Raw genomic sequence first — 15846 nt, forward strand, 5'->3', positions numbered from 1 at the left:
GAAATTATTTTATCGTCAGCCTAAATTAACTTCTTGCAATTTTAATGACAAAAGTTCAGCCTGTTGCTTTAGCAGCTCACTTCATTCAATTAGGTATGATTCTTTGCTGCTATGCAGAATATAACTTGAAGAAGATAATCCAATGATTATCTTCTTCATTGCAAATGGGAAGTTCTTTCCAATTACTTGGTGGTACAGGAATAAGATCTTCTCCATGCAGGGCTGACAACATCATAGAAAAACAACACCTGAATATTCTATTTTATTTTTCTACTCCTCAAAAAACTTTAAATTTTTGTATGATAGAAAATGAAATCTTCATTATGGCTGGTTAAGTTCACACCAGCCCATGGAAACAGCAAAAAAAGCAAGCTTTTTCTTTCTTTTCATAAATTCAGTGAGGTTTACCTAGCACGATAAGCAACGTACATGCAATACCTATCTTGATCTCCCAAGTGGCATGCAAAATTAGAGATAGTAAGTACATTTATCCACTTTTGTTACAGACTGGGGTTACAATTTTGGTGTAAATTAGGACTCTTTAGCCGAGTGGTCAGGAGCAGTAGCACAAGCTCTTTGAGTAGACCAGGGTTCAAACCCCTGACTGCTAAATAAGGTCGATCTCCCAACCCACACTGGACCAGCGTGGCAGATTATGGTCCATTTCCCTCAACATGAATTATTGAGGAGGCTTCCATCCTGCAGTGGGTTGATGATGGCTGCAGTTTACTTTTTTTTTCTTTTTTTTTTTTTTTTTTTTTTTTACAGTAATCAGATTTTCAGGAATGAAAATCAGAACAAAATAAATTCAAAACAAAACGAATTTCAAAAAAAAAAATATCAGGGCATTTCCAGGACCCATCTTAGCCAAGATAATGCAATTTTACTACCCTAGCATTTTCAAAAATGCCCTAACATTAGCAATGCTAATATTATTTCATATAACAAGGCACAAAAACAAGTCCATAATTTTATTTTTGGTTCAAGTAAAATTATCAATCAGTTACACATAGGAGGGGCCCGACGTAGCCAAGTGGTCAGGAGCATGAATGCAATAGCACATAGCACATGCTCTTCGAGTGGAACATGGTTCAAACCCGTGACTGCTAAATACGATTAGCATTTGTATTGAATATTTTATTGTAAACTCCACTGACCCAGTGGTTATGCCAGAGTATAAACAAGAATACAAAAATCCTAATCCGGGTTACAATTACCATAATTTATATAAGAAAACATTTAACTACAGGAACTCAAAGATCAAAATACATTTTATGTTAAAAGAAAATACTAGATAATCTCATTCATGACTATTAGTTGCATTTTTTACTAGATCCTGTTTGTTTAAAAGATTTACTGTTTTATAATACAGTTCCGAACAGATGATTTGTACCCGAAAGCAATTTTGCCCTTCTGTCCAGTACATGTTCAAAGAAAATGTTATTTCCACATTGGCATGATGTTAAGAAATTAAAATTTAATTTGTCAGCTTTTTTTTTTTTTCCCTTGTTAGTTGTTGGCGCATCAGCTTCTATGGCCATAATGCACCTCCCAAAGTTTTTTGCATTTTACTTTGATCCAAGCCCGAGGCGGGAATCGAACCCACAACCTTTGGGTTGCCAGATAGGCACTTTACCTACCTGGCTAGCCCGGTCGGCAGTTTGTCAGCAACCTGAAGAGATTCATCAATAGTTATGTCACTCATATCTAGTAGAATAACATTTTTCATCCCTTTCCTTCTAGTGTTAACATAAGCAAAGATTTCTTTTGTTTTCAGAGACTTCTCATAATCTGTCTTAGGCTAATGCTTGCCTGACCTCCTTTGTGACCTGATTACAGATGAATTTATATCTACCATAGGCTTCTGTATCACCTGATAATTTATATGCATCCCATACATTTTTCCTTTCTGCCAAGTGTCTCAATAGTTCATCTGACATCCATTAAAGAAATACTGTCTTGAACAGTATTTCTTTGTTGGTATGAAAAGCATAGTAGCTTCTTTGATTGCTTCCCTGAATACTTCCCATTTAGAATTTGCTGTTGGTAACGTCATCAGTTTGTCCCACTGCACACAATTTAAAAACTATCCGAGACCTCTGTAGTCACCCTTACAAAACCAAAAGCCTTTCCCTTTACCCTTGACAGTAGTTATGTCTTTAATTAAATTCCACACTATGATTGCTGCCACCCAGTGGGTCTTTTAACCTGCAGATTCTTAATGCGTGAAGACATTAATTAATTAAATTCCACATTAGTACACTATGATTGCTGTCACCTAGTCTTTGTTAACCTACGATTCTTAATACATGAAGAATCACTGCTGATAACTAGATTAAGATTATTGCTTCCTCTTGTTGCCTCTCTAACATGCTGCCATAGAAGACAGTCATCCAAGAAATCCACAAGTCATCCTAGTGTGTGAGTGACCAACCCACAAATTTCAGTCAACATCTGGTAGTTAAAATTCCCCATTATGAGATATTCTGATTTGCTGGCCCACTCTATTTCCCTGTATAGCTGTTTGGTATACTTTAGGCCTAGTCATTAGGCCTATAACACACTCCTACTCTCCAATTTGTTTCCCAGTACTTATATCACACCAAACTGACTCAACATTGCACTCGTCACCCAAGTAAGCTGGATGCATTGCCTTAGATTTAATTTTCCTCTTAACTAAAAGCATAATCCCTCCACTTCTGCTGCCCTGTCTGTCCTTCCTGTATACATTGCACTTCCCATATTCAAATTCAACATCACTTATGTCTGAGTACACCATGTTTCCACTATTCCTACAAAGTCTGCATTCGACGATTTAATCAGTACTTAAAATCATCAAGTTTATTTACAATGCTCCTAGCATTAGAGTACACGCAAGTATACATGCATGTGTTCTTAGTTACCCTAACACAGCCCATGTATTCATTCGTTCCATGATGACCTACAGCAGGGCCCGAAATACCAGACACCTTGGTGTCCAGATTGTTGCATATACAGTGGTGTGCAAAATTTAAGGACCAGTCAAATTTTCACCTGTAGCTTCTCATAGGAGTGGCCTGGATATGGGAAAAGCATACCAAAGGAACCTCGTGAGGTACAGAAATGATGATGGAAACAACACCAACACAACAACAGAAACAAAATGGTACAGAGGGACTTTATTCAAAAATGGCAACATAGCACTGGCTGCCATGATACAGATGCATCACTGCCAAAGATGAAACAAAGGGAAGAAGTGGTCCTCAGTAGGAGATATGGCCACCCCTAATGTTGATGCAGGCTTTGCACCGCCTGTCCATACTTAGAACAATGTTGTTGATAAGTTCTTGCGGTAACATCGTTCATTCCTCTGTCAGCGCCATCTTCAGCTGGTGAACATTTTCTGGTGGGTGTGGACATGCTGCTAGGCATTTCCCCAGAGTGTCCCATATGTGTTCGATGGGATTTAGATCTATGGAATGGGCAGGCCAATCCATACTAACAATGTCCTCACTTTCCAAAAGCATATCAACGGCTGCAATGCGATGGGGTGTGGTGTTATCATCCATAAACATGAACTAGGGACCAATGGCACCTCAGAACAGACACATGTGGGGAAGGATTACCTCACCTCAGTACAGTAGCGTGCACCGGTTACAGTACCACCTTCTGGTATCTGGAGTAGTGTACGTCCATTCAAGATAACACCTCCCCAGACAAGAACACCTTGACCACCATATCAATCCCCTTCAGTGATGTTTGTGGGGTAATACCGTGTGCCAACGTCTCGCCAGATTAGCTGACATCCAGAATTGCTGCTGAGACTGAATCTACTCTCATCATTAAAGAGTACCTTAAGTAAAGATTTTGTGGTTGTAACCTTTAGAAACAGTGTTGATCCTTAAGTTTTATATGCCAATGTACCAATAGTAACAATGCCAGAATCACTTTCACCTCTGCCTGCAGCTCTAGTTAAACTATTATTCTATGTATCCCTGAAAACTAGCAGTTTTTCAACCTGCTTATCACTACCTTGATAGCATTAGCAAATATTCATGCATCTCTTCTATTCAAATGTATTCCATCCCTATAAAAACAGTCTCCTGTTAAGAAGCACAGACCACACAGAAAAGTTCTATCCCATGAAATAAAATTGTGAAATAAAAATGTTACATTATTCATGACTAGCTTGTATGTTACTAATTACTATTTAATTGTTATTTTTTTATTTTCATTATAGAGGGTATTCGCACACGAATCATACAAATTCATTCCTTATGACTTTGCATTTTTTCAGATATGAAATGAGCTGTATGTTTTAAACACTTTACGCACTACATACAGAGCAGATACTGAACTGATTGGATGAAACCTTGTGCACGATTGATGATGTAACTTTAATTTTATCTATGCTTCATCTCTTCAGCTTCTATAACAATAAAGTTATTAAGGAATTAACCTATATGATTCTTTAGTGGATACCCCTATACTCTTTAGTTAACCCACCTTGAAATTGCAATTGCTTTAAATTTTCTTTTTCCTTCTGTTACAGCTTTGAAAATTGCGGTTCTCTCTGCACAAATTGAATTTCCATAAGCAGCATTTTCTACATTGCAACCTGAAAAATTTATATAATGCATAAATGTATATATAACATTTATATAATGCACAAAAATAGTATACTACCAAATTAGAAAGGCTTTGTGTTTTCATAAAAGCATTCTTACTTTACAATGGCTTCTCTTATATGTAAATTCAAAACAATCTCATATGTATCTCATTTTTTCTTATTTCAAGTAGTATCTACATTGAAAAATATAAATAAAATGGAAAAATGAGGAACTGTAAAATTTTATGGCATAAATTAAGCTATAATTAAGATATCTAAAAATAAATTTATTAATGTGCACAGTGCATTACACTTCAGGTGCATTATTTTTTTTTTCTTAAATTAACTGATTTGTTTTTTTCTTTATGGGATTAACAGAAGTGAAAAGTAAATTTAGTTATTTCCTTATCAATTAATTACTAAGATTTTAACTTTAGAGAACACTTAATAAAGTATAGATTTACGTTCTCTAAATTTAATTTTTTTATGTTTATTTTTAGTCTGATTTTAATGAAATTTGGATGGCTCAACATATCTTTCTAAAAGAACTAAATATAAAATTTCATGAAGTCTGTCCATTGGGAGTCAAGTTTTTACATGTGGATGGATGGACATAAATGGTGAAGACAACAGCTGCTTATGCATATCTATGTATATGTACAAGAACACACTAAATAATACTGTATATATTTTAAAAAGGCAAAATTATGAGAATGCTTAGAGAGCGGTTATTAAAAATAATGTTCCAAACAACTGATTAAATTTTATCCATCTAAGATGGATGAATAAAAGTCAAATTCACAGAATTTAGCAATGTTGTATCAAGACCTATTATATTGTGTCATATAAAAGCAATACATAATAGAGTCTTCCCTCAAAATAAAATTCATTGTGTAATCCAGTGATTAATGGTATCATTAGCACAGGAAGAGATGATAAATTCTCTATACAATATTTCTCTACACAAACTGCTTCATGTTAGCAATAATATGAACTATTTTTTTCAAGGAATTTTCACAAAAAAAATAACTTCAAATTTTTATAATGCTTATTCATCCCTTTTCTACACACTGAAATTTAATTTTAAATATGTTACAAAATATTCTCATAGTTAAAGTAGTTCACAACAGTCTCTCCCTCTGCTCCTTCCCCCTCAACTCTATTAACGTTTATTTTTCAAATTCAGTCCTACTTTATTATGTCAGCTATAATCTGCAAACAGCAATGCTCACAGTATGTTTTATAGGAACATTGCATTGCATTCCTCCTACATGAATCACCTACACGCCTCCATACCACACAATCTGACAAAGGAATAGTATCAGTGAGATTATTTGGAAGCTTCTAAAGCACTACATTATGCCTCGGTATTAAGTACAAGGTGTGAATATTACATAACGAGACTTGCAATAAAATAAATATAATGAAATATTTCATTTCATACCTTATAAGTTATTTCCCTCAAAATAATTGCTTTGAGTTTGCACACACTGTTCCATACATTTCTTCTTATCAAAAAACATTTCTGGAAGTCATCTTCTGTAAGCCCTTTTAACACTTCAGTCATTTTTTTCTTAATGTCTTCAATGGATTGAAAATGGGTTTGCTTAAATACACTTTTCAGTTTAGGGAAAAGAAAAAAGTCAAGGGGGTAGGGTGCATGATCATACACAGGGATTTGTTTTTTAGCCAGAAACTGGTGAACAGAGAGCTTGCTGTATGCTGGAGCATTGTCTTGATGGAGCATCCAACCATCCTTCCACAATTCAGGTCTCTTCCTTCAAATATTTTCACACAGCCTTGTCAGAACTTCAATGTAGTATGTTTGATTGAGTCTGATTTGGTGGGATGTATTCAGCCATAATAACTCTTTTAATATTGAAGAAAACAAACAGCATAGTTTTGTTTTTGACATCTTGATTTTTTTCGTCTGGGGAATTGTTTTGTCTTTTATTGCACTGACTTTTAGTTTCTGGGTCATTCTGGAACAGACAACTTTCATTACAAGTAATTGCAATACTTTGAAAGTCTGGATGTTCTTCAATTTTTTTTTAACTCATCTTCACAGACTTCAAGTCTTCTCATTCTTTGATCTTCATTCAAAATTTGTGACACCACCTGGCACACACTTTTCTCATACCTAAATTTTCAGTTAAAATTTATCTAACTGTTTTTTGTCCATGTTGAGTTCTGATGCACCACTCCAATGCTTAAACAACGTCCTTACCCAGTCCATATTTTCACCAGTTTTCCTGGATACCAGATGGCCTAGTTGTTCATCGTTTTCCACATTCTCTCTTCAGTCTAAAAATCGTTTATGCCATTCAAAAATGTGAGCTCTTGATGTAGAATCTTCCCCATGAACTTGATATAACAACTCATAACTTCCTGTTGGTGTTGTCTTTAGTTTTTTAAAAATTTGATGTTGATTTGTTGTTCAATTCTTTTATCTGTCATTTTTCTGGGAAACTGCAAAAACACAAGGTAATGAAAATTTAATAGCCACACCTCATGTGTACACACACACACACATTTTCCTTAACTTAAAATGCAACCAATTTACATTTATTTAAATTTAGTGCCAAAAACTTAATACACTATTCTGAGTTACAGTTAACTGAAGTGTTCCATCTCCTGCTCACCAGCTTTCCCCACACACATTTTACAAAGAGGTCAACATAATGAATGCATTTTGAATACATTATATAAATGATTATATATTTGGCAGAATTCAATCAAAAAATAATTAAAAGATACATTCAGGAAGTAAAAATATATATTAACCTATTTTTATTTTTCCTGTGGCAGAAGCAAAACTACAGATTTTGCCTCCTCTTCCCTTCACAGATACTTGAACAATCACTTCTGTGCTCTAATAACCATAGAGGACCAACTGTTTTTCCCCATCCCCTTGCAATGGCAGATGTGACAGTATGGTAGTTTTGCCACTGCCGTATGGACACACTGCTGAAAAATTCTTTACTCACAATATTGTGAATCACGTTGGTCTCCTCAAAATCTTTGGCACTCACAATTTGAATTTTAATTGGAGCCACAGTTCAACATCAAGACAAAGCCAAGTACAACTGACCAATCCAATTGAATCCCATTTGGATGAAAAACTTGTTCAAAAAGGTTGGCAAGGTAATTAATGACAAAAATTATGGTATGCCACTGAACAAGACCTGGATAAATTTAGGCATAGAAATGATTAATGCAAGGTGCTTCATAGGGATTACAATAATCCCCAAATAACGTACTAACTGAGGAGTATCACACTCAACACAGTGGAAAAAAAAAAAATAATAAATAACATCTGGGGATAATTGTACAGTCCAACATGAAGTTCTCTCAGCAGTGTGGAGAAGTTAGAGGACAGTTAGAGGTTCTTTCATATACAGGAATTTTGCAAGAAGGGACAAGGAGGTGATTATCTCATTATATATAACACAATGCTTAGGCCACATCTTGAGTACTGCATACAGGTGTCTTGCAGCCTCATTTTAGGAAAGCTGTGCATCTGTTAGATTGGGTGCAGAGTAAAAGGAACACGATTAGTCAGGGACACAAAAGGGCACTCTTACCAAGAAAGACTTCAGTTGTGGAAATTTCAACATCCAGAACAGCAAGAGACCTGATTGAAGTATGTTTATGACTTTAAGATTGAGTAAACTAAATGCTGATGGAATCCTTACTCTTAGAGAAAAGTGTGTTGTTGTTATTATTATTAGCCATATGGTGCAAGGAAGCCTGAGACTTATGCTGCACCAGCCAAAAAAAAAAAAAAAAAAAAAATTCTGAATTACCCTGAGAGAGAGAGAGAGAGAGAAAACAAGAATCATAAGTAGAAGGGAATCACCAAGAAAGAGAAGAATGATGATATCCAGCTCAGAACCCTGGGCGTGCCAAGCCCATACTCAACAGTTGTGAGCCCCTTTTGTTATTGGGGAATACAGTAAACTCTCGATTTTCCGGGATAGATGGTAAAAAACAAATCCTGGATAATCGATTTCCCGGTTAATCCAAAAATACAAAAGTTCCCGACGTACGTAAGAGATGCATTCCAGGACTTCTTACTTCTTTGAGTTTTACGTAATTCGGGAATGATTAATAACATATTGCTACTATATTGACAAATCTGAATTCTGCACGATACTTGTTAATGTTTGGCCATTTTCATACATCCTTATTAGTTTAATTTTCTGATCCAAATCAATGACTTTCCTTTTGTTGATTGATTTACTAGTAGCGCTGTCACTTATTCTCTTATTTGGCACCATGTTAATGGTGAAACTGAATTTTTTGAAAAGAACTTCACAGGGTTAAGGGAGAAACACACTATTATCACTTCACGCGAACTCACATTTTACTAAAGCACATTTCTGGAGGTCACTGCCATTAAACAATTTGCACTTTCCAGGTTACTGGGCTTTTCTGTTCGTGCATCTAATTGTAAATGGGTAGTAAACTCGATCTTATTGCATTCGCGATAATACCGATAGCTGGAATTGTGTGGGTTTTTACGTTATTGTGGTGAAATGTGTCCCCTTCACTGAAATCTTCAGTCATATATAAAAAAAAAAAAAAAACATAAAATAAATTTTAAGAATCTTCTCTTTGTTCCTATTTTTTTGCTTGTTACTCCGTATCTCACCTGTGCAACTTGTGCGAGCCGCGATTGTCATTATTGATTGCTTATTATTGACAAGGGAAAAAAAATTAAAAATATCTGTTTCTGAAATCCAACTCTCCTATAAACATTTGTGGTCTCTCAGGCCTGAAGACAAGATTATCAAATGAATTCTGAAATGTTGTCTTAGTTTAGCAGTTGTAGTGTGATGAACTGGTTGACTGTAATAACCCATTTTATACAATGTTATTAAAGATTATACAAAGGAAGAGGATGCAACCAGGGTTAATATTAGTAGCAGTAGTGGCAAATTATGCAAGGAAGCAAGCTTATATAGCATCAAAGAAAACCTACCCACCTCATTTGTCCATTCCCTCTAATAATTTGTCCAATTCTTCCTTAAATTTATTCAGACTACCTACTCCACAACACCATATGGAAATTTGTTTCAACAAGCAATCTCACTCTGAAAGCAAATTTTCACACATTTATCCTACAACCATCCTTTTTTCAATTAAATTTATGTCCCTTGTGTGTGTTGTCTGAACAAGAGCAAAGATTTAATTTGCATTTAATTTACTCAATTCATTCAAGGCCTTAAATGGATTGAATCACAGGTGCCTAGTTTCTAGGTGCTGCAATTCACAAAACTGAAATATTTTATGGTAAGAGTACCCTTTTGTGTTCTTGATTAATCTTGTTTCTTTTCTCTACACCCATTCCAATAGTTTCACATCTTTCCTAAAATGATGTCTTTTCGTCCTGTATTCAGTCAGTGGACGCCTCCATAGCCAGGTGGGAAGGAGCAGCAGTGCATAGCACACGCATCTTGATTTAGACCGGGGTTCGAGCCCGTCACCACCAAATACAGAGGATGTGGAAAGGTCAGGGAATGACCACTGCATATTCCCGGAGCAATATGGTCTTAGTTGCTAATGCTCCTAAAAACCAAATAACAACAACAACCTGTATTCAGTACTCAAGATGCAACTTAACCACTGCCTGCTTATGCAGCACCAGCCAAAAAAAAAAAAAAATTCTGAATTACCCTGAGAGAGAGAATCACCAAGAAAAAAAGAAGAATGATGATATCCAGCTCAGGACCCTGAGTGTGCTAAGCCCATACTCACCAGATGTGAGCCCCTGGGATAATAAATAATATATATTAATGGTGAAACTACCATGGTTCCAGGTCTGCCACCATGGCTTTTGGAAAAAGTTGGTGGGGGGGGGGGGAGGAAAACTTAATTTTTTATGATCATTAAAGAGCACAAGGCCCGTTCAGGTATCATGTGGGAAAGAGCAAAAACCAGTAGTTCTGCCTCTGGTACATAACTTTAAGAGCAATCTAATAGAAGGTTAAATAATGTAAGAAGTGATTTTAAAATCTGTTTAAATGTTATTTAAGAATATAAACTTAAAATGTTTTCTTGATTAAAAAAGAAGTTTCATATTTAATTCAATATCAAAATATACTCAACTTGCCATAGTTATTCTCAAAAATCTCATGATCAGACTGATAAATCAAAATCACTGATTAAACAATATTAATGCCATGGTTTAAAATCATTATGGTATTTGAACTTACCTGAAATAATAGTTCCATCTTCACAAAGAAGACCTGCACCCACAGCAAATTTACTGTAAGGGCAATAAGCCATTGAAAGAGCAGCTCTACTGGTTTCCAAAATTTTCATTATCTCAGGATCCATTTGAGCTAAATTAAAAAATATAATAATGAAATGAATATTTGTACACAAATATAAAATGATAATCGGGGTTGGAACATAACTGGGGCACAAATTTTATGGATTACAGTTTCTGGAAATCTCTGTTAATAAAGAAGAAAAATTATTTGGTTATTTGCTTAATAAAACTTTTCAAGTTCTTATGAGAAGTGACTGAAAAATTCTGAGACTAAGTAAGAAGGCAAAGGTTACAATCCCAAAATGTTGTTTCATTCTTTATGTTTAACAACCAAAACTAAATGTTGTATACTTATTTTTTATTTCTTTTTACAGCTGCCCAAATGATAGTGTCAACAGGAAAGTTATAAAAAATAGTAATCCAGGACTGTGTATTCATCATATATCTTCAAGGATATATGTCAAGATATGGCAAATACATTAGGCAATGATACTCCAGTGTGATGATTGATCATCATCACACTGGAAACAATATATTTTAGTATTTACATATTTTAGCTATCAAAGAAAATTTATTTGGGTGTAATATTAATAATGTATAGCTCAATGATTATTTACAGCTCATTTGATCATAACTCTTGTAATAAATGATCAATATGTTGGATCTAATTTATTACTAATAATTCCAAAGCTAACTTATTAAAAATAATGAATATGTATAAGAATAAAAGCAGGGAATGTCAACATCAGAAGGGTGCTAGTTAACATATGAAGAATGTTATCTTTATTATATAAATCAATAATTACTGGAACAGCTGCATACAATTAATTACAATTAATTATGAAATTTGTATTAGATTTTTAAGGATGCAAATCTGTTGGTTAATAAGAAATACTTACTATTAACTCAGAATTAGTAAGGCAAGTTTTGGTACACCCCAGGTTCTAAAAAAGTAGTGTTTGCATTAGCAGCAATGCATCACAAGAATTTAGGTAGTTTTTTAAAATGGGTTGTATGACTGAACTATGTAATTTTTATGGAATTTTATTTGCTTTGGAGAATATTACACAACACCTTATTAATATTGCTACAACGATTGTATTTGTTTCTGTAAACCGATAATCTAAACATTCTGTAATTTTCATTATTTCTCAATGTTTAACTCAGAAAATCTAGAATTTTGATCTCTAGAAATCTCTAACAAAAAAAAAAAAAAAAAAAGGAAAATGAAAATTTCTCTTCCAGAAAAATCTAAAAAATTCTATGCATTTTCTCAAGTATTATATAAAGCTCAGATCTCTGTGTTTGCCATTGAAAAATATTCAGTTTTGAGTTAAAACAGAAGCATCCTAACACTTCTGCAAGAAGTTCAAAGAGATGGATTCATTGTGAGTATACTTTTCCTGACATGATGTGAAGCTCATATCAGCAAAAGTAAATATAATATTGTAGAGAACAAACAGGTAAAGTTATAGAATTGTAATATCACCATTGTTACAATAGTGATGGTGCCTCCGTAGCCAGGTGGGAAGGAGCAGCAGCAGCGCATAGCACACGCTTCTTGATTAGACCGGGGTTCGAGTCCGTCACCACCAAATACGGAGGATGTGGCAAGGTCAGGGAATGACCACCACATATCCCGGAGCAATATGGCCTTAGTTGCTAATGCTCCTAAAAAAAAACAAAATAAAATAAATAACAATGGTGATACTACATTAGAACTAAGACTTAAAATATTCTGACCTACTTCCCTTCTGCATAAACAAAAATTTTTTAAAAAGTTAGAAGAAATATATATATATATATATATATATATATATATATATATATATTTGCTATCTCTATAAATCAATCCCACAAAAGGTGGGGTTCAGCAGATGGATACTGTCCAATGTTTAGTTTATTTGGATGTAATATTAATAATGTATAGCTCAATGATTATTTAGCTTTTGTGTTTTTTTTTCTATCTGAAGGCAGTTATAACTAATGTTTTTGTATAAACTTGATAACAAAAAATATTCAGAATATAAAGAATAATAGTTTACAAAATATTATTATTATTATTAGCCATATGGTGCAAGGAAGCCTGTTGTTCTTGTTATTTGGTTTTTAGGAGCATTAGCAACTAAGGCCATATTGCTCTGGGATATGCGGTGGTCATTCCCTTACCTTTCTGCATCCTCCACCCTTTGTTCCATTCACTACTCTTGTTGCCCTTCTCTGTACTCGTTCCAGCAGCTCTACATCCTTCTTGAAATGAGGCCTCCCGGCCTGTATACAGTACTCTAGGTGTGTCTGACCATTGCCTTATACAAGGGAATAATCACCTCCTTATCCCTGCTAGAAAAATTCCTATATATCATTGACAATACACCATGAGCTACTCTTGCAGCCCGTCTGCACTGCTCAGAGAACTTCATATCTGCCTGCACAACCACCCCAGGTCCTTTTCATTCTCTACCACTATCAGTGTAGTACGAGTTGATACGTTGCTCTGGGGTTGCTGTTTCCCATATGTAATACTTTACATTTGTCAATGTTAAACTTCATTTGCCACCTCTCAGCCCATCTGCTCAACCTTTCCAGATTCTGTTGCAGCGGCATAGTGTCAGTAGTGTCCTTGACAACCCTGCCAACCTTCATATCGTCTGCAAACTTGGACATTAAGCTTGATATACCATCATCAATATAATTTATAAATACAGAAAACAATAATGGACCCAATACTGAATCCTGAGGGACTCCACTAATAACATTAGTCCACGATGAGCAGTGTCCATTGATTACCATTCTCTGTCTTCTCCCCCTCAACCACCCCTTTATCCATAGCAGCAATTTGCCTCCAATGCCACACTGCTCCAATTTGTGCAGCAGTCTTCCATGTGCAACAGTATCAAAAGCCTTTCTAAGATCCAAGTATATAATATCAAAGTTATTCCCTGCATCCAGTTCTTTTGTGACTGCATCATAGTATCCAATCAAATTGGTCAGGCAGGACTTCCCCTTAACAAAACCATGCTGTGTCCGAGCTATAACTGAAGTCTTGTCTAGATGATCCTGCAGTGCTTCTTTAACCAGTGCCTCCATTAATTTTCCGGGAACAGAAGTTAAACTCACAGGTCTATAATTACTTTTGTCAGCCTTTGATCCTCCTTTGTGAATTGGGGTCACATTTGCACATCTCCAGTCCATGGTACCTCCCCTGAGTCCAAGGAAGCTCTCATAATTATGACTAAGGGTTTGCTTACTTCCTTTGCTGCCTCCTTTAATATAACTGGATAGATCCCATCCACCCCAGGTGCCTTTCTTGTGTTTATCTTCAACAATTTCTCCTCCACTTTACTCTCAGAGATTACAAAATTCTCTAGCTTACTGCCAGAGTTGAATACACCTCTGGCATTCCCCTCGCTGAATAACTCCTCATGTATGAATGTCGATGCAAAATATTCATTTGGTTTGTTAGCTACCTGAGCAGGATCATCAACAGTTGACCCATCGATATCAAGTGGACCAATCTGATTCATCCCCTTCCTTCTAGAGTTTACATAAGTAAAGAACTCTTTGCTGTTTTTCTTTGCATCCCTTGCCAAAGATATCTCATAATCTGCCTTCGCCTGCCTAACCTCCTTTGTAACTTGGTTACAGATCAACTTGTATCTATCATAGGCTTCTGTGTCACGTGTTAATTTGTATGTATCCCATGCATTTTTCTTCTCTGCCATATGTCTCATTAGTTCATCTGACATCCATTTAGACCTAAACCTTGAACAATATTTCTTAGTTGGTATGTAAAGCCTAGTAGCTTCCAAGATAAGTTCTTTGAATGCTTCCCATTTTGAATTTGCTGTTCGTAACATCATCAGTTGGTTCCACTGTATAGAATTTAAATACTGTCTCAGTCCATCGTAGTTGCCTTTATGAAAGCAATAACCCTTCCTTTTACCTCTAATGGTAGTTACCTCTTTGAGGAAATCCCACTTCAGCACACTGTGATCACTGCCACCTAGTGGTTCTTCATTTTAGTCTTCATTTTAGTTTTGCCACCTAGTCTTCATTTTAGTTTTGTTTTTCCTCTAACATAAAGTTAGCTACTGCCAATGCAAATATTGCAACAAGCTGAAGAATGATTGGATTTGATTTTATTTTGGTTGGTTTTTTTTTATGGCACTGAAGAAGGAAGTCAAAAACAGGAACAGATATAAGTATAATCCTTCAATATTTTCTTTTGTATATTTTTGGGCAAAAAATGAATATTGTTGTGTTTTTTTAAATTTTACATAAAATATATATAATTCTATAGTAGCTGGAATTTACTAGCCTATTACAGTTTTACTGTGTACTACAGGTATAGTGCTATAGGACTAATTAAAATTTTTAAGTAAAATTATGCTTCCAACTAGAGCAGGAGAGCATGTTTCCCAAATCAGTGAGAATGCCTTGGCTTGGTGGTGGGGGTGGTGCTGACAAAAGGGACTCATCACATACCCATCTGCCCACTTTAACATTAGAGCCTACTCCCTCCCACATGTCTGGCTGCAAAGCAGGATGTGGTTTTATTGATGACCATTACCAAGAAAACAGGGCAAATTTTATGTTATTGCATAAAATGGATAGCTAAAACTAGACCAGAGTATGTTTATCAGGGACAAAACTTGATGATACTGTAAAACAATTATTGACTTAATCTTTTTAAGGGCAAAAACTGCTGGTACTAATGATATTAAGCATAGGCAATCTGAGGCTTTACTTAACACTTTCATTGCTGGCTTTTCCAACAACTTTATGAACTCAGATTGAAAATCACAATATTAAGTCAATCTGGATTGAAAAGGGCAGAAACATTTTTGGGTTTTCTTCTTACTATGACTGAATTAATTAGCACTCCAGTGAAGGTGGCATGACAAAAATATCTGGTTTTCCTTCTGTGAAATTGGATGAAAAAGTTCTAAAAGTAGGATGGTTTTCCCTCCAAGTAAATTAA

At 35.2% G+C, this 15846-nt stretch overlaps 1 protein-coding gene across 1 annotated transcript in view; it reads right to left on the reverse strand.

The window, feature by feature from the left end:
* LOC150076081 (cytidine deaminase-like) overlaps positions 1-15846 on the reverse strand; it is a 37587-nt gene that overhangs the window by 18408 nt on the left and 3333 nt on the right. Inside the window, exons 2-3 of the mRNA XM_090387527.1 lie at positions 10807-10935; positions 4486-4597 (exon numbers count right to left, since the gene is read on the reverse strand). Of these exons, the coding sequence (XP_090243653.1) occupies positions 4486-4597; positions 10807-10930 (236 nt within the window). The 5' untranslated portion in view covers positions 10931-10935. The remainder of the gene's footprint in view (positions 1-4485; positions 4598-10806; positions 10936-15846) is intronic.

The sequence above is a fragment of the Mastigoproctus giganteus genome, chromosome 13, assembly GCF_048544385.1.
Source record: "Mastigoproctus giganteus isolate SK-2022 chromosome 13, ASM4854438v1, whole genome shotgun sequence".
Taxonomy (NCBI): Eukaryota; Metazoa; Arthropoda; class Arachnida; order Uropygi; family Thelyphonidae; genus Mastigoproctus; species Mastigoproctus giganteus.